The 26,241-nt window shown below is 42.5% G+C and overlaps 1 protein-coding gene across 2 annotated transcripts in view; it reads right to left on the bottom strand.

The window, feature by feature from the left end:
* usp31 (ubiquitin specific peptidase 31) overlaps positions 1–26,241 on the bottom strand; it is a 37,507-nt gene that overhangs the window by 7,735 nt on the left and 3,531 nt on the right. The window contains exons 2-12 of one of the 2 annotated variants that reach the window (XM_061232396.1): positions 15,049–15,186; positions 13,887–13,978; positions 13,693–13,785; positions 8,431–8,566; positions 7,572–7,719; positions 7,230–7,407; positions 5,183–5,294; positions 4,749–4,894; positions 1,977–2,054; positions 1,074–1,203; positions 200–319 (exon numbers count right to left, since the gene is read on the bottom strand). In XM_061232396.1, the coding sequence (XP_061088380.1) occupies positions 200–319; positions 1,074–1,203; positions 1,977–2,054; positions 4,749–4,894; positions 5,183–5,294; positions 7,230–7,407; positions 7,572–7,719; positions 8,431–8,566; positions 13,693–13,785; positions 13,887–13,978; positions 15,049–15,186 (1,371 nt within the window). The remainder of the gene's footprint in view (positions 1–199; positions 320–1,073; positions 1,204–1,976; positions 2,055–4,748; positions 4,895–5,182; positions 5,295–7,229; positions 7,408–7,571; positions 7,720–8,430; positions 8,567–13,692; positions 13,786–13,886; positions 13,979–15,048; positions 15,187–26,241) is intronic. The other variant, XM_061232397.1, reaches the window with a different exon arrangement.

Here is a 26,241-nt window from a genome sequence, read left to right as displayed (position 1 = left end):
GTTGAAAACGCTATTGTATGCTTGCTGCATCCAAACAAGTCGCTTTCCCCTTGAAAAAGGAGTTGTTCGGATGTACCAGGCGCACAACAGTTTCTCTAGCAGGGCGGGTACATGAAACGACAACAGCGAGTAGGACTTATTCCAGGTATGCTCATATTTCTCAGGTTCGCGTGGGTGTCCGAGCGGTAGCGGTCGGTACCTGTCGGAACCTCTTGAGGTGGAGTATGAGGATGTCGGGCAGGGTCCAGAGGCTGAGCTTGATGCTGCCTTGCTGCAGCTGCTTGCAGTGCGGACAGCGCCATGCGTCATCAGGGGCCAGCTGCAAAACATACAGCAGAGGCCATCTCCGTCAAGGACAGACACCGCCAATGCGCCAAGGCTACAGAGCACCCCCTCCCAGAACACAGGAATCACAGGATAACCCTCATTTATTTTCTCTTTGAACTGGTCAGATAAGATACAGACTATACTCTTTGGTGAAACTCTTTGGTAACACCAACAACAACATGTGTTCTATTGCAGGAACAAATCTACAATTTAAGGTCCTGGCCTCCCTGAACATTTAGGAAACCAGTTGTTGTTGTTTTTTTTTTTTTTTTTTTTTTTTTTTTGTAGGGAACAGGGCGATGAGTTCTGCTTCCGTTTAATTTGACACATGTCCATTGCCCTTGACGACTGAAATTGGGGTGTTTGAGAATAGATAATAATGAAGGGAAATGTGATTTTTTTTTTTTAAGTCAGCAACAAGCAGCCGTGAGGGATAATTAATATAAAGAGGATTATACACAGCATATAAAGACACATCCGTCATTTCTCAGAGACACCGATGAGTAGAGATACATGCAGAGGCACAGAATATCTATGTATGCGAGTGTCAGAGAAGTGTGAGCGAATCCACATTTCTCCTGCAATCACCCCCCCACTTAAGAATAATTTACTGTTCCTTTTGTTTCTTCTCATCCCTGTCTAGCACGTCATCGTACATTCCATTTCCTCCACGTCTGTATGTTTATGTATGCGTGCATCATTACAGAAAAGCACACCTCAAAACATAAATAAAACTGAAGATGTACCTGCTCCTCTTTGGTATAGAGGTGGAAGCACTGAGCGAGGGTGCAGGTCTGGGGCTGATGGTGCAGCTCTCTCTGCAGACGCACACTCTCAGCATCCGGGATGTACTCATCCTCAGTGTGTCCAAACAGACTGCAGACAGGACGGGCACACAGGCGCTCAACAGGCTGTGCAAGTCACCCCACACGTTCTAAGCATCAATCCATCGATACAAGGACGCATGTCGTCTTTTCAGCAGGTCGACTACATAGTATTTTCATACTTTTGTCATCGGTCATTTCTTTCCTGCCAAAAATCTAAATCCTGGCACGCGATATTTGGGTATTCTGCTGTGGCATTATGAAAGAGATGAAAGGGATGAAAGGGAAGGGACATCAAAAGGCTTAGCTTCCAGTCTCTTTCGGAGAGAGGACTTCGTTCTTTTAAAGCAAGCTTTGGCTTTACTCAAACATTGAAAAATGGCAGATTTAGGAGAAACCTCATCATTCAAAGACACGCTTGTCTGGAGGTGAGCAAAATGAGCACATGCAGCAGAATACTGATGCTAACGGCTCAAGCTAAATGGAAGATTTACTGCAGACAGAAAAGCAATCACATTCTGACTCAATAATCATTTACTTCATAAAAGCAAACGAGCAATTTAAGCAGTGTATGAAAAAACATGATTTAATATGTTGAGTTTTGTAACAGTCAGAAGAAGAAAAAAAAGTAGGCCGAGTGCCCAGCACAAATATTCAAAGCCACATGCAACATATAGCTTAAGTACAAACTGGAAAGGTTTCTGCAGTAACTGTGTGAAATTCTGTACACATACAAATGCAAACTCATATAAATGTGATTTCATGAGGATTCATGAACATGCCGTGCATTAGAAGTGTTTTCACTCTGAAGGCAGAGTCACTTACTAATCCTTGGTCTCTTTATCCCACTCCACGACTATCTTGACGTGTGGCGGGCCCCCAGGCCCACAGGACTTGTACGCTCTGCACAGGGAAGATAAGGTTAGAGCGAAAATTGGAACACTTGCCAATCTTGCCGGAAGTCTTCTTACCAACTAGCAACAGCAAACATGCCCCAGTGCTTGATCTCAAACTTTAATGGCTAAATCACTGTGTAGTAAGGATTCCAAAGGATTGCTGTTGGGGGATTATGTGAGCAGGGGCAGTCACTCACTTTCCCAAATGCTGTATATAGGGCTGGGTATCACTGCTTCTAGCTTCAGGTATTTATTTCAATACCAGGTATTTAAGTTCCAAACCGGATAATTTTTTTTAACCATCGGAATTTGGTAGAGCTCTCCTGCCTTAAATTTACTCTGTGAATCATTAAACAACAATTTCCCAGACATAGTTGTAGACTTGTGTGATGATTCACAGAGTAAATTTAAGGCAGAGAGCCCTGTGTGCATCATCATCGCCGGCCCTTGGGCGAGAGTCCAAGCACAACTTTCCTCCAGCAGTCACGGTCGGCCATCTTTGTTGACAAGTCCTCCCAGTCAATGCCAGTATCACAGCAGATAATGGCAGCGTAGCTCAGCCTCCTGCTTTTCGAAGGTTTTCAAAGCAGAACGTCCGATACGATTTAATCTTTTGTCCGATAGCAGTGGCCAGTAAATTGTGTTCCTCTTTCGATTAGGCGCTCGTTCAATTTTGGAATATTGGCATAGATCTGTTGTAGGGATGGGTGATTCTTCCATGACAGGTTCCGGATTCTGCATAGCAGATTCTTGAAGCAGCCATGTAATCTCTGGTGCAGCCTGGTATCAAGTTTGAAGTGTTTCCACGATATTGTGCGCAAGGAAATCAGATGTTGCAAGTTGGGAACTCAATTGTCTAAGAGTGAAGTGATTGTTTTCAAATTTATTCTGTATTTATATATTTTTATTTTTATATAAACAAAAGGAGGCACTAAGATTTGGTCGGTACTCTAAAGGAACCAAATTTCTGCTCCCGGCCTTCCACAGATGTAATAGTGGTTTAGCCATCATATTTGGACAGTGAATAACTAGACATTTTGTCAGGTTAAAGAAATAGAGCAATGGATTGTGTGGTGTTTGTTTGATGCTACTGTTGTCTTGATGTTTAGTCTGATAATGTCCTACAGTATGTACCAAAAGTTGTGTTCTGTGTGGACCCCACCCCAGGATAATAGCTGCAGCTTCTGCTGGTGCCAATGGGGATCCTGATAAATGAAATAAATGAGCTAAATGAAATAACCAGAGAAGAGCGTTAACACTGCTGGCTGGGTGTGGAACAGGTGCCGTGCTGGGGTCTATGGCTCTGCTTACAGGAGTTATTACATGCCCTTCTGAGGGAGATTTACATGGACCTCCCCCGCTTCACGCAGTCATCAGTCTTCCCAGCACCATGTATCCACATCGGTGTCATAAAACATATTAATTGCCTTCTTGGCATTCAGTACAGCCCTTTTAAACCTTCTAAGACCTCAATTAGTGAATGTTTCTCTTAAAAAATGAAAAAAGAAGAGGCCTTGAGCCAGTGTTTAAAGCAGCGGCTCATTAAGCTCCTTCAAAGGGGCCGTAGGCTGCTGGATTACACCACAGAAACGCCTCAGCTCAGCTCTACGTACGCGAGTTATTCCCCAGCCTTTAGATGAAAACAAAATGTCTCCTCCGCAGACCTGCCTTATGCAAGGTGGTAAAAACCACATGAAGGGCTACTGTGATTACTCATAAAACCAAAAATTTCATTTTTTACTTGGCATGAAAAAATCTTCACTGATTTACTGTAAAAAACATATACACGTGGAGATGACAACAGTAAATGCTGTGTGAAAATAGATGCAGCCGTTCTTCTCCACAGAAAAGAAAAACCTCATAAATTAGCATAACTTCTCCTTCTCGATTTCCTTATAAGGGGAAAAGACGAACTAAAACAATAATGAGCTCTCCTGAGCCCCATGCTAATGGGCTGGGATTCCCCAAGGTGAGTTTTTATTTTTTTATTTTTTTATTTATTTTTTAACCCAATGTGACACCACATGCCTCCTCTTCAGCAAACACTGGAGCTCATTTCTACCCCATTATTACTGCTCCAGTACACAGAGTACCCAGTAGCTGCAGTAGGATAACCATGATTTACAGCCAGCAGCCTGTAGCATACTCGGACCTGCAAGGTTGGTGGTTAAATTCCTGGTGTAGCCACGAAAGTGTCGATGAAAGGCTCTCAACCCCACTTTTCTCTAGGGGGATTGTCCCCTGCTTAGTCTAATCAACTGTAAGTCGCTTTGGATAAAAGTGTAAGGGTAAATAACATGTAATGTAAAGGCAATGTTTAGAAACAGATTGTAAATTATCATTTTAAAATGTACAAATGCCTTCATGCATTTCAGTTGCACTGAGGGTCAACTATGCATTACTGTCTCTTGATTATCCACGCCACCCCAAGAGTGTAGAACACACAGATGAACGTTCTTGATATATATTTTTGTCTAACTTTTATTTATGCAGGGTAGGTTTACTGAGTACACACAGGCTATGTTCGAAACCGCATACAAGCATAATACATTCAATTCCAGGCAGATTTTCACTGAAATGTAGGAGGAGTATCATACATATGCAGTTTTGAACAGTCAGAAATGCCCTGATGTTGAAGGTTAAAGGTAGCAACCCTCCCACCTCCTGAGACTGTGGTGGGCCAAATGAGTGTGGAACTTACCTCTCTACAGAGGCGTGGCACAGGGGCTGTTCTTCTCGAGGCAGGAGGTACGTGATTCCAACAACTCCCACCACACGCAAGCTGAAGGGTCCAACCTGCAGAAGACCAAGGTCCTCAGTCACTCCCTGCCTAGGCTTCAGCCCGGTCTTAAAACCAGAGCCCAGACACCACAGAAAGATGTGTGAAGCTTCATGAGTGTGAAGTACATCAGTAAAAAAAGACTATAATGCAGCAAAGAAAGGTGCCCAGATACTGGCCTGAAGCCAGGTGTACAGAAATAGACAATGTTTCAGGTGACCAGATGACAGTGTTTTAAGAAGTCATCTTCTCACTCACAGATAAACTTGTGAGGGGTTCACGTCACAGGAAGTTGCATTGTGCACCAAATCCAAACAGGCTGGACCAATCAGACTCTCTACCTCAGCTGCACCTACCTGTACGTAGGCTCCCGGCCTCAACAGGTGTCGCATTTTCTCCAGGATCTCTTTCTGGAGAACATCCCAGGTCACGGTGCGCTCCAGATACAGCACAAATGGGTGGCCAAACCTTGAAAAGTGAAGTACAACGCTTAACCTGAGAGCAGAAGCTGGAGAGGTGATCCCCAGTTAGCACTCACATGTGTTTGTTCTTCCATGGCAGGCATTGGTATGGAGAAGCCACAGGCCACTACTGCCTATAAATCCTTTTCCAACATGCAGAATCACCACAAAATGTTACAGCACTTTGCCGTTTACTGGTCACGTGTGAGTAAGAGCTGGTGACTGCATCCCAGAAAAGTTGTGCCGGCAACTTGCTGCCTCAAGAGGGAGTAACGTTTAAAAATGTTCCATTTTGACATAAGTGCGACATACGTTTCTGCAGATGCACATTAAATGTGACAGGAAGCTAGGGTTGTTAGGATTCACTTTTTCTTTCCTTAGAAACTTAATTTTAGATAGATACCTCTGGCTGACAAGCCAAAGTAGACAAAATCGTACCTTGTCAGGACTGCATACAGCATAACCAAGATTGTACGTCCTTCAACACTTGTGAATGATGTCAAACCGATAATACAATGCGCCCTGGGTAAAAGCAACTATTATTTTACCCTCTATGTGTACATCTACATAGTGCCACATATATTCTCATTTTCACATGGTATATTTAGTGCATTGGGGGCATTATCACTGAGAGACAAGCCTATGCATTTCTGTAAGAGACTTTAAAATCCCACATCACGTGCAATCAGACTAAATTGTCGAGCTTAAGAAATTAAGAGCAAATATTAAGTCATGAAAATAGAAAAACTGTCTTTCCATGACATGAGTGAAACTCCCACAGACCTACTCACAGTTCTTAAGCCAGATAAGTTCTATTCTGAGTGCTGTTCATAAAAGTGATGTTATTCTTGGTTACTGCAATACATTTTTGGCTTCCAAACCTTTTGTTATTTTTTATAAAAGGAACACCCACTGCTAAAGAAATATTTTTCACCGAGGAGAGTGCACCTAGAGCACTAATGCCGTTTTCAGGAACTTCAAACAAATATAATTGAGGAAAAAGGATTAAGAAAAGAAACTTGAGTGGTTTAAGCTACGCAACATGCAGCAACACTGCTAACGCAGAAATCACATAGCATGGACAGCAGAAGCGCTAGCACGCACATATACAGCCTCATATGGCTTCCATTAAAATCAGACAGGGTTTGGATCCTCAGTAATGAGCAATGTATTATTGCAATGTGTAATTACAAGCCTCCACTGTTCTCTTGTGTCACTAGTTAACTCCCGAGTCCTTACATATGTCTTCAATGAAACTTGAACATTCTTTAAAGCATGCATTCATCACCACTTTCCCAAAAACGCAAAATGACATCAAAAACATATAAACATACCATGGAATTCTGAGTTAACCTCAGGAAAGGCTAGGAATTCCAGAGAATTCCTGCCATGGACAGAATGTTAATGACCCCTTCTGAAAAAGGAATTAAACTTGGTTTGGCTCTACAGCCACACCAAATGTCTTGAAACGATCTATATTATAAACACTGGGTAAACATCTACTGGGTAATTTTACCTTCAGCAAATTCAGCATTCAATTCAGCAAATGAGCAATTATCAGAAAAACGCCATCAGGCAAGACATTTAAGGTTACCTTACCTTACCAATTACCTTAGCTTTTAGTTTTCTGACCGCTCTATAAACTACACTGTTCACTCCTGTACTGGATCACAGTAAAATCTTTAGTATACACCTGCAGTCTGTGACTGTAGCTGGTGCTTATATACATATCAGATTTAGACATGAATGAGCTAATTAAATAATTAAGAGCAGAAGCTGCCACAAAATCCTGAAACAGATGAGCCCTTGCTGTTCACCCCAGGTGTAAACACAATGGTATACCATGACAGAAGTTGTGCGGCCTGCAACAGTCAAAAGGTTATATTAAAGGCCAAAAAAACTATGCATATTCTGATCTCCACTTGTTAAATCTGCTTAGTACCTTCTGCTCTGGTGGCCAGAGCAGGCTCTGTTGCACACAAGCAGAATGATCTTGTCCCCTCCTGCGTTCTTATTAGTTGTCAACACCGGCTTCACAGCTCCTTGCAGGTAGGAAGACGTTCTGTTGTGCTCTGTCCCGTATTTCAGGTTATTCTGGTTTAAATTGGCATGGAGGCTTCCTACAAACAGAAGCCAGGATTAACCTTTTTAAAGCAAACTTGTTCATACAAGTATTTTGACCAAAGGTTGCTTGTTTATTTATTTATTTTTAATTAATTTCAAACAATACGTTTTCTTTTTAATTGTAAAAATAATTACAGCCCATACAGAAACGAAATGTTACCTCTCTGAGAGCGAATGTTCTCTGGTCTGAATATCTCTGGTGTTTCAAAGGCAAAGATGGAGTCGCTTTCTTGAATAATTTCGAGATCGTCATCATCATCACAGAAGGAACGGTGAAAGCCATCGTAATACATTTCAGTCAGAACAATCTGCACAGAAACAAGGATACAGCCAAAAACAGTAAGGTTCCATTCACAGGCTCAACCAAATCCAAATCACAAATGGGGCTGCACTTTTCGTTTATTTTTTATTATTATAATTTTTTAGGAAGAGTACGTAGACAAACACGCTTGAAAGTATTCAGCCATGCATTCAAAGCATAGCCGGGCTGGCATTATTTTAGCAGTCCCATCTCAAAAACACTCACACACAAACAAGGGCAGGGGGGTTAGATGTGCTTTCAGCATTGTGCTGCCCATTGTCATCCCATACCACCACGAGAGGCTCACACTCCAACAGCCGGCAACATCAAACACAGCCGACGGATTGTTGCCTTTGGCCAACAATGGGCTCTCACTGAAACAAAGGGCTCCCTTCTCTTGGGTGACACGAGAGAGCCTTTGGACCATTTCCCCTTGTGGGACTGCGAAGCTGATCTCTGCAACACTGTGACATGAGCACTGTCGTGGCACATTGTATAATTTATATTAATAAAAGCTGATACTTTTATCCAAAGTCACTTCCAGTTACACTTATATTTGACTAAGCAGGGGACAATTCCCCCGTGGAACAATGTTGGGTTAAGGGCCTAGCTCACTTATTTAATATCATCCCCAACTAATTTTTTTTCCAGCGTGGTTTTGAAGCGGGAGGCAGCGGGATTAATTTAGCTAGAGAAAGTTGAGCGTAGCGCGCAGGACCTGGTCGGTGGGAATCTTGGTCTCCAGCGACACGGCCTCTCTCAGCCGGGACACAGTGCTGGTCAGGGGCACTGCCACGCCGATCCTCATGCAGTGAGAGCACTTCCCCTGGTAAACCACAGTGACGTACAGAGGCCTGGGGAGAAAAGAGAGATAGAGAATGCACATGTTTCAATCACAGAGCTGTACCGGCCTCAACGGGCCTTCGGGTCAGTGTAGGCTAATGGACCTCCTTCACGTTAGCGACCTTGCCAGCTCTCACATCCCCGAATGCAGGACTCTGGTCGCATGCGAGCAAAGCTGTGAGATGATACAGGACAATAATCGCATCTGACGTAGCCGAGACGGGCAGGGCGCCTTCGAGACAGGGGGCAGTGCAGCGACACATGCACGCGGTCGTTCATCTTTCCTACATGGACTGGAAGTGTACCCTGGGCCACAAGGGGGACAGCCTTCCCACAAGCCTGCGGTTCTGCTCTTACTTAAATCTTAAAATGGAGGGGCAGGCGAGAGCTCGATCAAGCCAGAGGCACTGTCATGGTAATCACGCTCCGCCCAGCCACTTCCACAGGGACAAATTGGTTCTAGGATCTTGAAGGCAGGAAGCAGCCTTCCATTTTAGAGGCCTGGCACTAATGAGAATTGTCTGTTTGCGTCAAGAGGAGGCGAGCAAAGCACTTTAGACAATAGCCTGGCCCTTCAGAGCTCGCAGGCTGAGAGCTAGTGTAAGTTAGCGCCTGTGCAGTGCTGTATGGCTCACTCCAGAGCGAGTGTGGACAGTAGAGTGTCTCTCAGGGGTGTTGGGCTGCTGTGCTAGGCTATTAGTCAGCTCAGCCAGCATGCACAGAAGGCCCAGCCAAGATGTGCTGCTGCCAAATGCACACACACGCATGCATGCACACATACACATACACACACACACACAAACACAAATGCACGCACACAGACGCACGTACACACAAACAGCCACAGCCAGCCAGCCACACGCACGCACGCACGCACGCACGCACGCACGCACGCACGCACGCACGCACGCACGCACACACGCACACACACGCACACACGCACACACGCACACACGCACACACACACATTTTATTTTTACGTATTCAGCAGTTTTGAAACCCCCACTCACAGGGCTGTCTGAAGCCCACACAGCCAGTAAATGATGTATGTTCCGAAGTCTTATTGCCAGTAAGACGTTTTGTGTGTCCCGTAGAGTCACCAGATCAATTACTTTTTATCACGGCTTTTATTTATTTGGACTACATACAAATCGCAGAGCACACATTTAAACATTTCATTATCTGAAATGTAAGCAAATGCACAACACTGATTGTAATCTCTTCCATTATCTACTTAAGTTATGACTCATATCCTAGATTTTTTTAATCATGACTCATTATACGGTTTAATATTAAAATGAATAACTTCACAGCCCTTTTATATACCCTACAGAAAGAATTGTAAGGATGCACTTTTATGTTTTTAATGGTAAATATAATATACAATATATGCTAGACTCTAATTTATGCTTTGTTTTCATATTTCTCTGTTGAGATTTAAACATAAGATCTGATTGACACTGCAGCCAAGGTAAAGTATTATTATTATTAATTAAACTGAACCCGGTATTCAAACCGGAACCTTCCAGTCAGTACCAACCTAAATGACCAGATCAGAAAAAGCTTGACCGTAGGCTGATAATACGCAGTAAATGTGTGCAAACAGTCTACAAATACGCATATGAAGTCTTGCAAACCCTTCTCAAATCTATCTTTATGCCTAAATGTGTGTTGGACAGGGAGGAGAGCGCTATGGAAGCTGGAGGAAGCCAGGCCTGCCTCGCTGCCAGCTTCCCAGCTTAAAGGAATAACAGGCTAGCATGGACGAGCGCTCCGGCTATCCCCCTACAAACAGAACGGTTTATGTCCGATCCACTCTCCCCGCCATTAGCATTCCGCCGGCAGAGACAGCGACCGCAAACACGTCCGCTGCCCTCGCCCCCCGTAAGCCTTTCCACCTGCTGAGCCCGGACCGTTCAAAGGGTCGGGGGAAGTCAAGAATAAACAACAAAAACTGGGTGATTAAATGTAGAGAAGTTAATAGACTGGTTAGGACTTCCTAGAATTTACACCATGCGCTGCTGTTGAGATTCGGCCAAATGTAATGAGCCTAACCAGGGTTATCCTCCTGCTTAGATAATTACATCAGTCAGATTAGCCCTCTGCAGCCGGCTCACAGCACACTGAGACAGATTAGCCCTCTGCAGCAGGCTCACAGCACACTGAGACAGATTAGCCCTCTGCAGCAGGCTCACAGCACACTGAGACAGAGTGTTAGCGTGAGCCGGCAGGAGATTCCACCTAATTCTTATCCCCGTTAAAACATTTGCTCCATTCATCCTTCAGTTACACACACTATTTCAGCCCAAAAGAGAGGTCCTGGCATTTTCTCCCCCAACATCGGATTGATCGGGTTCAAACCGTGGTTCAATGCTATTAAAAATGTCAGTGCTTCAGTACTTTAAATTCAAGGACTAGACTTTAATGCAGTGAAGTAAGAACTTGATCTACATGCAACAACAGTAAGAACAGTAAAATGAAACCACATGCTCCCTCAAATTAACAAACCCAAATTAAACTTATTTTGACAACTAAGGTGTCCAAAAATTGGAATAACCAATTCTGCACCTGTAGCACCTAAACCCGTACAAGAAGCACTGCAGCTGAACAGAAGCCAGTCACACACTACAGTAGATACAGTTCAAAATCTTTGGTCACCTGGAAACATGTTTGGGAACTAGTCCATCTGTCTGTGGAGTACCAGTCACAGACGGCTTATGACAGAGCCAATGATTTAACCTGCAGCTATGATATCCAACCTAGTCTGTTAGCAACCTGATATCTCTTACAGCTGAGCCAATTGGAAGCCATCCAATCTGTGACTTGTGCAAACACAGTGTGCGTGTGTGTGTGTGTGTGCATGCATGTATTTAGCTTTTTGTTTGCTAGCTAGCTAGCTACTTAGTAAGCTAAGGTAGACTACATTGTTTACAGTGGTTCTCAGTGAGTCTGCTGTCAGCAACAGAACGGTTTCTCATCCAAGTCACTGTTCATTCAAGTCACTGTTCATCCAAGTGCTCCTCACAATTTTCAGCAAGGTTACAGGGGGCTACGAGTGAAACTATGAAGGCATGGACAAATATTATTAAAGACGTACCTATTACAATTCTTCAATGTATTTTTCCGTTTTAGACGTAATATTGTCTCTGGGGTTTACAATATTGTCATATTGTAAACCCCAGTGATGTCATTTTACTCAATAAAAATTTGTTCACAAAAAAGAATGTTCCTCACTTAGCAAATGCTAATGTGCACATGTTTTATGCCAGAATGTTGCCTGATTATGACTGAATCTGTTGTTCCAAATACAAAAGAACAGCACCAGCTTTTGCGTCTTTTTAACGCTGTAAGGATGCTTATTCTGAGAAAATGAACAAGCCTTGTGATGGGATGTTCGAGTCCCAGTCCCGCACCATTGCTGGCTATGGGCATTGGTTTCATTGCTCTCTAGTGGCCACTCATGGTCAGACCGGGCGCCAAACAAAGAGGCTGACGACATGGGCAGTTCATGATCAGTGATGTGTCCACCAAGAATGGGTGTCAAGTGAATCGGAGGAGTCACAGATCTTCCGTCTCTGGACGTCACCAGTTGCTGGCAAGTTCGTGCAATAAGGTCGGTTGAGTTTGAGGTTGGGGAAATTGGTAAAAAAAAAAAAAAGAATTATGAATAAAACATTTTTAAAATGTTTGCACCGCATAGTTCAATTAGCCAAACCTGGTTTTAGACTTGCAGGACAGTGCATGTGCTTAGTCTTTCATTTTCATTAGACCCATAACCAAAAGTTGGTAGAACCAATGTGTGTTTGTTCACATGATACAGCTTCTGTATGCTTCACTAACCTACAATGCTGAGGCCCAGTTGAACACAAACTACAGTCACTACAATGGAAAAAACCACCACTCTTCTCATCTCAGAAAAAAGTCAGCCACAGCACAACCACCATGGCTGCACCACGACTGAAAACATTTTCCTTTCTCTCACAAGCTTATCGGGACTTGTCGATTCATACTGTAAGTTTGTGCGTCGTTTTAGCTCCTAAATCAGGGAGTAGTCCATACTGTGGTCACTGGAATAAGGGTGGTGTTAGTAAATGTGTTTTTCTTGACGAACGTTCTCTATTCTGATAAATAATGCCAAGACTAGATTACATGTTATGTTTCCTGTTGGAAATGAAACAGAAGACGGTAAGTTATTTTGCTGTTGAAAATAATTTTGCCAGCCATAACTTCATGCACTGCAGGCATAATATACGATGTGCCAGCACCATCCATTTCTTAATTTCACCTTCGGCTCAATTATTCATGAATGTTAATTAATTCAGAAAATAACCTGCACTGGATGTCAACGTTCTTTCCAATACAGCCAAAAACCCAACAGCTCGTACTTAAAATAGCATCCACGCACACGCAGGAAACTTAAGCCAAGCTTGAAGAAATCAGCTATGTGGAAAGATAAAAGCACTTATTTGAGGCAGAGAAAGAGGCTGCCGTTTATGACAGGACTCCCTAGAGACAGATAAACAACATATTCAAAACGAAAAGGACAGAAAGAGGCACAGCCGACATGATAAAAGCATGCAACATGACAGCTTTAGCAGCCGTCGTGAGAATAAACATGAAAACAAGCAAGCATAATTTGTACTTTGTAGAGGGTTTTCACAACTGTTACTTTGTGACGGCTGTCTCGGACAGTTTTTGAGGTATTTTTTACCATTTTTACAGCGCTGACTCTCCTTGTTAAGCAGTGGAAAATGAAAAGTGCTTACACTGCACACAGTCACTATAGCCAGCCCTGCAGGGATTCATTCCTGTGACTATGACGTGCAGGGCACAGAGTGTGCTATCCACAGTGGTCAGCCCTGTGGTGGACAGAGGTCAAAGCTAGTGGTAAAAGATTACTGCAAGATACCCCAACTGTCCCCCCAGCAATAAGACGCACCTAGAAGGCTTTAGACTTCCCTATATAATGGACAAAATAGGGTGTTACCCAATTTCTACCAAATGGCTGACAACCTAATTAGTCCACTATATAGGGAACTAGTGGACGATTTGAGACACGGTGAAAGCCAAGGTCCCCCAACAAAAAGAGTGCTACCAGCCCACACCCTGAGGTAGTCTACACATGAAGAGCACTTACCTTGTGTGAGGCAAGGGGATGGGCAGGGAGATGCAGAGGAAGGGGTCGAAGGTGTTGCTCTGCTTCTGGCAATGCGGACAGGTGAGTGAAGACCTGGGGGAGGAAAGGAAATGAGAGTAGAGTAGAGCGCATGTGGCAGAGGTGCGGAGCTTTGGTGGGGGGGGGTGTGGGGGCGAGAAGCGGCCGGGCCTCACCTGTACTGGGCCTGGAAGAGCTCCTGCACAAAGGAGCCGGCCACAGGGAGAGAGGGTCCTTCTGAGGCCGAGTCCTCTTCCTCCAGCGGGGGCTGAGGGGACAAGGAGGGACAACGTCAACTGGACACTGTGTGGGACACACATGGGTCAAGCACGTCATTGCTTCAGATTTAAATTATTTTCTGCGCTCGCTTGATCTTGACTGGTGCAACTGGGTCAACCAAGGTGACCAGAAAGCTGGGTTTGCAACACTGCAGCCAGACTAAGTAAGGCATAGAAAAGTGTCCAAAACAATTGCTTATTTGACCCAGGTCTGCTGTGAGAAGAGCAGGGCTGCAGGGACTGACCCTAACCTTAAAATGGATGGAAAACAGGCTCATTGGCCTCAAAAGACACAGCGGGGCAACCACAGAAGAAATGCTCCCGTGTGTCTTCCGATTAAAAAAATCGGGTAAGGACTGGAACATAACTCGAAGTCTCGGAGCAGTATCACGGAGCCCCGCCAACCGGGCTCCCAGCCCACGGGCTCTGGGGACACTCCGCCCTGCCAGTTCAGCTTCTCAGGGGTGGAGCTGGAGGACTGGGCAGCCCTGCTTATCACGGGCGTCCTCCAGTAATCCAGAGTCAGCACAATTACCACGGTCTTAATCAGAATCGCCTCCACCCTCCACCCCTCCACCCCCCCATCCCTCTCACCCTCTCTGCCCCAGGGTTCCGGCTTCTTCTGGGCATGCGGAGGAGGAACGTGCCACAGCACGGTGAGGGAGCGTGGGTGATAAAAAATCAACAATGGCTGCCTCTCCTTAACAGCAGGATGTAAATCAGTCAACAATGTGCCATATACAACCGAGCCACCGTCTCCCTGCCCACGTACCGCCCCCCTCCAGGCACATTCATGCCCCGTGCCCGGTCTCCTGGCTCTACGCCCGTCACCTCACTTTAGGCTAGGACAATAAATCAATGCAGGTTGTAGCAAAGCCCCTTTCACAGTTCACAGGATGTATGAACCTCCCTGGCATTCCATTTAGCAGCTACTGCGGTCTCACTAGGTACATTTCAGAATTATCTAAACGTATAAAGGGGTTAACAAAAATAAAAAAATCAATGCAGGAAGGCGTTAAAAGGTTTAGCACGCAGGACCGGTCCTCCCAGAATACTGTACCTTTATAGACGACCTGCTGTTGGGGTGGATGATGTTATTCAGGTCCTCGTGCACACGGTCCAGAAGCCAGAGGAGGAACTCCTGGGCGTCGTGCTGGGCATTGCCCTTAAACTGGAGGGCGCTCTTCGACACCACGTTCTGCAAAACGACACCCAACACGGAAATATCAGTGGGAGCAGTTCCACAGAGTACCAAACAAATCTGAAAAATAAAAATGAATTTGCTGAAAAACCAAGTACTGTACCAAGTTAAACTACATTAAATATGACCTGAATTACCATGTAAAATATATGTCAATACAAAAAGATAATATTTGAAAGTAAAACTGAAGACTTGTCTGAATGGCTCTGGGCAAGCCTCTATTCGTTTAATAGAGACAGATTCTAGGTCAATGGCTACCAACATCATTCAAAACCACATTTCAATAAAAACAGCGTCTGTAGGCATACAATAGAGATCGGAAAGATTCGATATGATGGCTCCCTGCAATCTGCCAGGCCTAGTGCTCACTGTGGCCCGAGTCACTTTTTCCGACCGCTGTTGCACATAGTGAAACACTACAGGTCTGCCACTACACAGCAAAAGGGGGGCAGCCTTGCAAGAGATTTGCTCAAGCCTAGACGCTGGAGAACAAGTGGTATGATGTAAGGAAGATGCAAGCGTGTGTCAATTGAAAATGCACACAGGTAGCTGCTGCCATTTGCTGCAGGCGCCAGTAGAGCTAGAGCTGGGCCCACTGGGATGGAGAGGCTGTGTCATTACGCCAAGGAGCGGGGCCATGTGCTCTCCTGAAAGCCCGTTTAATGATTTTACACTCACTCATGGCCCAACCATGTTAATTATAATGGCACTTATTCATTTTATACACTTCATTATATGGCTTTGCTGCAGAGCATTGCAGAAGAGCATGTCATTCCTTTTAGCATAATAAGAAATGTCAAGCTGAATATCTGTGATGCATCTACATATACTTGGGTTATTTATCCGTTATGTGGAGTAATGCAACTTTTTTCAATTTGTTTAGGCCTAAATCCTTTTGGGGGGCGGGGGAATGATTTTCAGATGTGGAGTTCATATTTTCCGTCGTTCCTCAGTTCAAATACGTCTGTCAGTTGCGTCAATGTGGTCTGACAAAGGCAGACCACAGGTTTTAGCAATTCAATGCTGATTCATACAACAATTAAAGGACACCACAAAAAAATTGACAGCAAGCTAATAACAGATTTTCTGCTTATAAAAGTTACTGATACTAAAGTATATTTAAAAAGAAAAGGAATAGTTTAGAATTCCATGGTTATACTTTCCACTGGCCAGATTCCTTTCCTACTAGAAAATCCAGAAACATGGGTTGGCTACAGGACTTGTCTACAGGACTTTGATTCACATACTTGTAAAAACAGCCTGTAATTTCGGTTAAGGCACTATATTTATTCTGTTCCCTTGAATTCATGTTAACATTTCAGATGACATCGGACAACAAACTGCCATTTCCAAAAAAGGGCACTTTCCCTCCGTTATAGCCTAAATTGATTCAGACCCAGTGTCCTTGCAAGTAAAAATAAAACGCCGGGACAGTGAAGTCTGTGGTATAAAAAATTGGCTGGACCATATTCTTTTCATTGTTTTTATCTTTTTCTAGTAATAACCCAAATGTTTTTCTCTTTTGTTAGCATATACTTTTCTGTTAAGTTAACCTGCAATCTCCCAGAAGTCTGTAACTACTTTTCTGAGGTCGAGAGAAAGTCACAAGGTTGAGGCTCAACACTGAGTTACAGAGGGTCCTTCAGAGGGAGGGTCTACCAGGCCCTTATGCAGTGGAGGCATTGATGTGATGTTCATGAACTGGCAGTTACTTTTCTTGGAGGTAGTGTGGGGAAAGTTCACAAATAAACACCAAAACACATTATCATGATCTCTAAAAGCAGATATAGAAATCTGTGTGGTCTACCATTGACCAGTGGTCAAATCTGTATCTGACTATTTTTCTATTTTGGAGGATTTATTACTCGGCCCAAACAAAAGAAGACTGTGTGTGCACAGACCTTTTTCTGAAGTTAGTACTGTACTTAGTTACCAGCATTTTGGTCTGACAGCACTGGGCATTTTAAACAGACTGGCCCAGGGTCTGTATAGAAGGGTATGGACAAGTGTCTAGAGGCCATGACGAAAGGCAGGAATTGTTTGATGTGCTACAATCTAATCCAGTATTAATGAGACTGATATAACTAACAAATGTGTATAATTATTAAGTATAATGACTTTCAGCAAGAAACATAGTGTATTAAATAAAAAAAGAAAGAACCTTACATGCCTTGTTGAAATATCTTTACATAAAATCAAAACAATCTACAACACAACTTGTCTATGAAAAACTACCAGCGGAAATTCAGGACACATGGTAAATTAGCCATACGGTAGGTATGCCTAACATTAGACAAAAGCATAAGTAAAGAACAATGTAAAACTACTGTGCAGCTAATATGCAGCTTAATGAGCAAAAATGTGGCAACAAAAAAAATGTAATACCATTGTCATTATAGCCCAAATGCATCTCATTTGTGAATGCAAAACGCAAATGACAAGTTAGAGAATTCTGCTTGAGCAATATTTGTTTGAGTAATCAAATCCTGTCAACACAGAGTCGCCTTGGGGAGATTGAAATCAGATGTGATCTCGTACTCAGAAGCCACTGCAGTTCACGGACACTGGTGTCTCTTAAAATGAGCACATACAGTGGAGAAGTGTCCTCAAAATGCCTTCAGCTACTTTCTTCACAAGGTAGGGCCACATATTTTACTCTCACTTTTATCAGAATTTCCTTCTTTCTTGTTTTTTTTGAGTCACCACATTGCACACCCACGCACGGCAGCTGAAGTGTGTGTCTACGGTGCATTCCCCTGTGAGTCCCTCAGAACCTTACACCCTACAGACAGCACACAACTCCAGGGAATAGCTGGCGCCAACTTGAGAAAGGGCACATCTCTCACTAATGATAACTGGGTAGCCTGAGGTACCTAGAGAATCACTGATCGGAACGTTGGGCCACCATTGTATCTCTACCCCACCCCTGGCTGGAAGAACGTAAAGGCAGACTCTCAGTGATAATGCCACAGCTCAGCCTACAGCTGCAGTGCCATGTCTGTGGGGTACAATAAAATAAAAAATAAAATAAACGTGGTATCACGTGGACTCCCACAAAAGAGCTTTCGTAGAGGCTTTTCAGCCTTCATGGCCTTCCTTAAAGAACAACATCTCAAGTACTTATTCAAATAAGGTGGCGCAGGCTTGACTAATTTCAATTCCTCTATGGAAAAAATCTGTAGTGCTGGTTTAAACTGAAATTTGACAGCTGTGATCGGTCCAACTGCCAGGTTGCACGAGTTTCCCAATTTAGAATTACAACAGGATTTTCTACAAGCATAAGAAATGTGGTGATGTACAATGAAAAATGGCAAATATTACATCATTTAAATACACATTCAATCTTTGAATGAGTACGGAGGGCTCTTCAAAATATCTCCAGGAACATACAACTACAGGGGCTGCCAGAAAGGATAAACATTGAGCCTTCTGTGATGTCTATTGAAATGGCTTCCTGAAGCCATGTCACTCCAGATTTAGGATTAAGATCAAGAATCTGTGTTAATATACGACAATAAAATACAAATAAAAGCTGGAAATTAAAGGCACTGTGGCATCTCGGAGCTAGTGTTGATTCTATAGATAACCCAGTATGATCTATTTAATAATCAATCTTCACACATGCTGCTAATACAGTCACCATCTTCTCAACAGATGGTGAATGCTTTTTAACAGAAGCCATGTTCTCCATACAGGCCCTTCTTTCACCACTATATTTCCATCCAGGCCAAATAGGAAACAAACAACTACACTATATTTTCATAGCCACAGGCCATGGAAGTCTGAAAGTAATCAAGTCATCTTGTGTGTGTCTGGTTGTATTAAGCTATAACAGGCATTTTATGAGAAGAGTTTTGGTCAAAATCTATAACCGACTATGATTTCTTAAATACAGTAAATGGGTATGTGCAAGTAAGCGGTACCTTACATGCCAGAAAGCACAGTGGCTCACAACCTCATTCTTGATACACATATTGATCAATAAACCAAGCCTAAAAACAATATATTTACTATTATTCACTAGAAATCAGTCTGGGTAGATTCATGGGGGGAGTTTTATTCAAATATTTTGAATCCGGTACTCTGGTATGAAGCCTAAATAATAAAACTGTCCAACAATCTTACAATTTCAAAATGAAAAGCATCATAATAACGGCATGAAAGTTTCATGCCGTTTTTGTCTTGTAACTAGAATGCATTTAGAGTGGTGTCAATTGTTGAATAATCCTAGACTCTCTGTTCTTACTGCAGGTCTCAAAGCCATTGCATGATGAATATAATACTAGTCTGTAGAAGTAGTACAGTAACAAGTCTGGCTCGACATCATTTTCACCCATTAGGTACATGTTTTATGTATCATAAACAAACGCTTCAAAGTTAGCTACTGTGTTCCTGTTGTGTAGACAAAACCATTGCTGCCATTTTCCATGCTTGCTATTAAAGTTTTTAATATCAAGCTAATACCAAGTTAGTAAACAGTATGCTTGCATGTAAGCATTTCAGTTTTCAAAAACTACTGCTTAGCCTAATGCAAATCGCATATACTTGGAACAAGATAAAGCTAAAATAAGTCAGTTCAACAGTGACCAGGTTTTCTGAGTAAACTTTCTGATGAAAGTATAGATCAGTAATTATGATTACAGTACGTGTGAGAGTAGTATTTTTGAAGAAAATCTGAGAAGTACAATGCTTTCATTTTCTAGAAATTAAATTCTAGGGTTGCATGGATCTTTACTTTACTTTACACCCTCAGCACACTGCTGGTAGTAAATAAAATTATTCTGTTGGGATTGTGGGCAAACCCTGGAAGCACAGTGTACGCAGAATGCATGGAATTACTTTACAGCATGCATATGAAATGGAAAATTGAGAAGAGTAAATGGGAGAACTTTTAAATATTGGAATAGAAACACCTTTACATCAGTGGTCCACACTCCTGGCCCTGGAGAGCGGCAGGGTGTGCTGATTTTTGTTTTGCCTTAATATCAGCAACCTATTCAGAGCCAAGAAACCAGGTGAGGTAATTAACTGCTTTAATTGATCAATTAAGTGATAAGTAACAACAAAAACCAGCACACACAGCAGCCCTCCAGGACAAGGAGTGGGGGCCACTGGTTTACATGATGCCTGCTTATGGTGACGGCAAGGCCTTCCAATTGCCACAGTTACACTTAAAATTCACATTATGGATGATTTTTAAAAAGTAGCCGGCCAGGGGGGTTCAGACGATGTCCCCAGGCCTGTTTTTCTGATGCAGTTTAGAAGCTTCTGGTGCATTTTAATATGTTGAATGCATTTTAAATGGCTATATTCTTAAGCATTGAGAGACCACTGTTTTTTGAATAAAAATTAGACAAATTTTTTATTAGTCCCAATAATTAATCCCACCAATCTTCAACATCTTCGTCACTGGGTCCATTGCAGTGAATGCTTTTTGAGTGACTGACGTTATATACGATTTTACTTTCAACAGCGTTATTCGCTCAATTAGCTTCAATGTGTCGGCCACTATGTTATTTTTGTTATTAAGTCATTTTTGTCACATAGGCTGCAGGCTAACTTAGACTCACTGTGTTCCGAACAGAACACGGGGAAGAAGCCGCTTACTAAATAAAGTGCCGAGTAGATGGGATCATTTAGGCCTACTTATTTTTTGAGAGCTAAAATATCATAAGGTTTCATGCATGCCACCTTTTATGGCTTAGAGTGGCCCCACTTTTAGAAAGACTGTGGCTGGTGGTCGATAGGGCAACATCCAACCAAAAATTTACAAAAGTAGGCTAATGAAAAAAATAAAACTCCTGAGGGTAACGACGGCATTTTCTTCTCCATAACTATGTACAGAGTAGACAACACAATATTTTGAAATGGTATCCGATCTCCAGCAACAAACCATTGTTTCTTGTGGGAGCTGGCTTAATGGTATGAATAACAGTTAGCCTATGTCTATTGAATTAAAAAAGAAAATTGTTTTATTTGGAGCATCTTTCAGAGAGACCGGCAAAGGTGTATGTGCAGACGCCAGCAACAAGTGAAGGAGAATAAACCTGAACATGACACCACTGTATTTTTAATAAAAATGTTTTGTTCGATTTTGTATTAGTCACAATAATTAATCCCACCAATCTTCAACATCTTATTAGTCTTAAAAAAAAAAAAGAAAAAAAAAAGATTGCTATTATTGTATGTAAATACATGTTTACAGATCAGATTGGTTTGAACAGGCAGCAGTACCTGCCTTAAAACAAAAATGTGCTCTTCAAAGTCCCATTCAGCTGGCAAATTTGAGTAAAGGATTCATTCATGTGCTACACCCCTGTGTCTGTGTGTCTCTTAATGAGCGAGTTGGCCACCATAATTATCTATAAATTAAGGCTCTAGATGACATGAAATGGCCGTCAGAAGTCTATCATAAATGCAAAACCCCTCAGCTTCCAGTGGGGGTTACACCACCTCAGGACCTCCCCCATTTGTGTCTTTACCAATGTCAAAATCAAACCTACACCCTTGGACTCTTCCCAGTCCATGTCAAGAGACACCAATGCCCTGCTACGCTCCTCTCAGAGACTGGGAACTGATGTTGTGTAAATTTGAACCATAGTCACTGATGAATCAATTTAACTATTAATGTTTTTTTGTTAAGTAGCCTAAATAATGTGCACACTTCACATTACATAATGTAAAACATATTCTTTAGGCTACATAAATTGTATTTAAGACATTTCGACACATGGGTTTGCTAAATCACCAAAAATGCTATCGATATGGATGCAATAACGTTATATAGTTCAACAGCGTATCGAAGGAGACAAACAGTGGATAGAGTGGTTTCTCCTGTTCCCTTATAGCCAAAAAAGCAAAGTGGCTTTACAACCTCGATCACCTTTTACTTTCGTCCAGCCGTTCAGTTTGTGAAACTAATGAATTGAGCCAAAATTAAATTTCTTAAATTGGTAACATTAGATAAGTTTATATTAATGTTAACGCCTCCATTTGACAATTGCCTAACTTCACCTTTCTATGGTAGACAAATATATTATATATATATCACTAATGTTATGACTGATGTTCAGCCCTTGAAGTCTCATACGTTATCGACAGATTTCCAAGTGCACAAAATCGGATCTTTATTTATTGATTTATTGAATTAATTGATCTAGGATATCTAAATCTTACACTTAACGTTAGGTTTAACTATAAGTGTTTTCTTTACGAAGCTCATTATTGTCTGCTGTCTGCTTTCGGATATGCCTTCCTGTTTAGGAAGCCGCTGTCCACTGTAAGGCTGTGTGGGAAATTGTGAAATTGACGTTTTGTTGCAAATGGTGAATTTTGTATTTTATTGTAAAACTTGTTAATTATTTTGTCAACATACAAGCATTTTTTAAAACAAAGTATCAATACTGAACATACTGAACACTCAGACTTTAAACAATAATAGCCATGTCTTCCATATGTACAATGTTTTCCTATACAGAAGGCCAAATTTAAATTTCAAAACCTTTGGTTATTGTAGGCTATATTCATATTAGTATCAATGTTAATCAAGATCACATTATCCAAAGGCAGCAAATTGTTCAAGAATGTGCCAGAGTAGCCAATTGTAAAGTTACCTAGCCTTTAGGCTATGAACTGGATCACGATATAGGATAGTAGGCCTACGAACAAACCTTAGGGATTATGTAGCCTATAATACGGTTTACTTTATTCTTCCTACTTTACAACTATTTTACTGTTGAGGGTAGTTCGCTGAGTAAACACTGATAGAACTTAATGTGTTAACATACCATGCCATTTAGCTGGCAGCCGTCATGTGGTGAACACTGTCAAAACGATTGTTCAAGTCACCAATACCTCTTCCTCTCTTCAGAACTAGGATCACCTCAAACTGCAGTCCAGCCCTGCCTTATCCATACAAAGGGAATTCGTAGAACGGCAAAATGATTTCAAGCTACATAAATATAAAACTGAATTTAATGCCGGAGCAGAGGCGTTGAACTCACTGTAGCATGAATAATATTAAAGTTCCTAGAGGTTCAGTCATTGAAAAGCATCCAATAACACAAAGAACTTCAGACGGGTTAACATTATCCGACAAATGTAGTCCAGGATCAATGAAAACCTTGCATGACCCCACATCTAAGAGACCATGTTTTCCAGCAAAAACAAAAAAAAGTGTCAAAAAGCAAGTGCAGCTAGCAGTAGGTCCACTGCACGGTTTTGTAAGGCCATGTTCATGAATATAAGGCTGGACAGCACACTGGAGAGCAGATAATCCATATTAAAGAAGAAAGACAGCTCCAACTCTGATTGCCAACCAGTGGAGAGAAACACTCAGAAATAGAAACAATGTCAGGAATAAGCCGGGTTGTAGATGGGTGGGCTCAATAAATGTTTCCCTTGAAAGAGCACTGCAGGACACACTGTAACAACAAAGGAGAATGTGCATGTGTAAACAAACAGGAAGCAGAAGATTAGCCTCTTCTCATTTCGCAGGGCAGTGCACCAGGAAACTTCCCAGGAGGATATACTGGCAAGTAATGTGCAATTGAAGCAGGGTTTTTACAAGGTTTTTTGGGTGAGGATTCTTCTCTGCTGGGTCTAATATGGGAGCAAACAGTAGCATAGAGCACAGCGGACCAGTCGCAAGCCAAAAACCACAGCAAAGAAACCGCTTTCCACTAAAGCATGTCAATCAATCTGGTTATCAATCATTAGCACCACAACAGTCAGGCCTTGCACTCGATACAGTAAGGAGGCCAGTCCAGTGCCCATACTGATAAAAAAAAGAGAAAAAAAAGAAGAAAGGATTTGTCACAAACAGTAATTAATCCTCTTTGGTGCTAAAGCAATTATAAGAGGCTAATCTTTGGGCCCAGTGTAATTTTAAAGGATAGAGTTGTGGTGCCTAAGGTCTGGCCTGCACTGTATAGCTTATCTGCGCTGCCACTCCCTCTCTCCTTTACCATGTTACAAAGCAGTGGACAATTATGCCAACACGGGAAAAAATAAATACCTGCCAGGGCATGCGACCCTCTGACTGCATCCCACTGAGGGTAATTAATCCAGTCAGGTGTTACACTTTAACAAGAATTTGGATGCAAAATTTTTTTTTCTTTATTCTACTCTATTTTTTTAATTAACTCTCTGTGACCAGAGATATTTTACACCCTTTCACAGCAATATCCACTCAGTAGCCAGTTTATTAGGTACACCTATCTAGTAACTGTTTACCTCAAGAACAGCTTGATTTCTTCGTGACATGGATTCAACAAGCTGCTGCCAATACTCCTTAGGCATTCTGGCCCATGCTGACTCAATGGCATTACACAGCTCCTCCAGATTTCCAGCCATACGTTCATGCTGCAAACATCCCACTCCACCTCGTCCCAAAGGTTCTCTATGGGATTAAGATCTGAGGATCTGCAGGTCACTGGGAGTGGGAGTCAAGTCACGGACATGTTTGTGGAACCAGTTTGAGATGTGTGCTCTTTGTGACATTGCATTATCTGGCTGGAAGTATCCATTTGAAAAAGGGTAGACTGTGGCTATAAAGGGATGCACATGGTCCACAACCATGTTTATGTATGCTGTGGCATTCAAATGATGCTCAATTCGTATTGAGGGCCATAAGGTGTGCAAAGAAAACATTCCTCACACCATTACACCATGAGCACCAGTCTGGAAGTATCCATTTGAAAAAGGGTAGACTGTGGCTATAAAGGGATGCTCATGGTTAGCAACAATGTTTATGTGTGGCTGTGGCATTCAAATGATGCTCAATTCGTATTAAGGGGCATAATGCGCACATTCCCCACACCATTACACCAGCCTGCAACATTGACACAAGGCAAGGTGGATCCATGGATTGATAATGTTTACGCCAGATACGCACGCACGCACACACACACAAGCACATGCATGCAGCAGATCCATTCCACAAACTGGAATGTCCAAAAGAAAGCACAGGCAGCTGGCCAATAAGAGGAGTAAAATAAGCAGTGGAAGACAGGAGCAACCGGTAAATCCTGCAGAATGCTGAAATTGCGCTATTTATACAGAGTTATTGGATTTACCGCGGCCGGCCTTGGCTCAGCAGCGGCACTTAAAAACACATTTATTTATTTACACAACTATTAGCTCGTATGGCAATGTGGGAAAAACAAAAGGCCAAGTCACGGAGTTCAAAACAGTGGTACAGTATGTGCATGTGTTACATACACCAAATGGTTGCTACAAGTTTCATTTTGTGGTACATCACTGCGCTTGGTTTGGATTTTCGGCCCCGGCTTCTTCCGTGGGAGTTTGCAGCCAAAACAAAAAATTCTGTCTAAACCCGGAAACAAAGCATCATGACGCAATTTACTGGCAAGGCGCTCTTAACACAGAGACATTCGAGGGCCAGTGTCACATAGCTTTCATCACATCTCCTGAGTCGAGATGACCCCACACTTGAGCAGACAGGCCTTGCAGACCAAATGCAGGTCAAAAATATTTTAGGGGATTGTCAGGAATCATTTAGAGCAAAGCCAACAGAATTAAACCGGATCAAGGAGGAGAAGAATGTTGCTGCTCGATGTGGTCTCAGCCATAAAGTACTGAAAGCTGACCAAGGGACGATTCGCTTTGTGAAGCCCTGCACAGAAGCAAAGTTCAACACAAGTTCAGAGACCAGTGGCAAGAACAAAAATACTGCATGTTATCATGTAGACTACAGCTGAAGACGCTGGTAGCCACCAAGCGGACAAAAACGGGCTTCATTTCTGAAGCTCATTTCCTGGTGATGTTGAGAGTGCGTTTGGCTCCGGTATAGGTCTTTCAGCCACCCATTCAAATGTGATTCGATAGTATCAATATGGTCAAAAAAAAAAATAAAAATAAATAAATAATTGACAAGTAGTCACAATAGCATATAGCGAGCCATATTTTTATATTTTGTGAATGAATCAGGGACAGTTTGTGTCACAGCCAAGCAACTCCATGTCACCGGGGGCATGTGGCCAATGCTAATAATTCCTATTTAGTTCACTGCCCCTAGTAGTAACATAGCAA

The sequence above is a fragment of the Conger conger genome, chromosome 2, assembly GCF_963514075.1.
Source record: "Conger conger chromosome 2, fConCon1.1, whole genome shotgun sequence".
Classification (NCBI taxonomy): domain Eukaryota; kingdom Metazoa; phylum Chordata; class Actinopteri; order Anguilliformes; family Congridae; genus Conger; species Conger conger.
The sequence above is the reverse complement of the archived record's forward strand: the minus strand, read 5'-3'. Positions and strand labels throughout refer to the sequence as shown.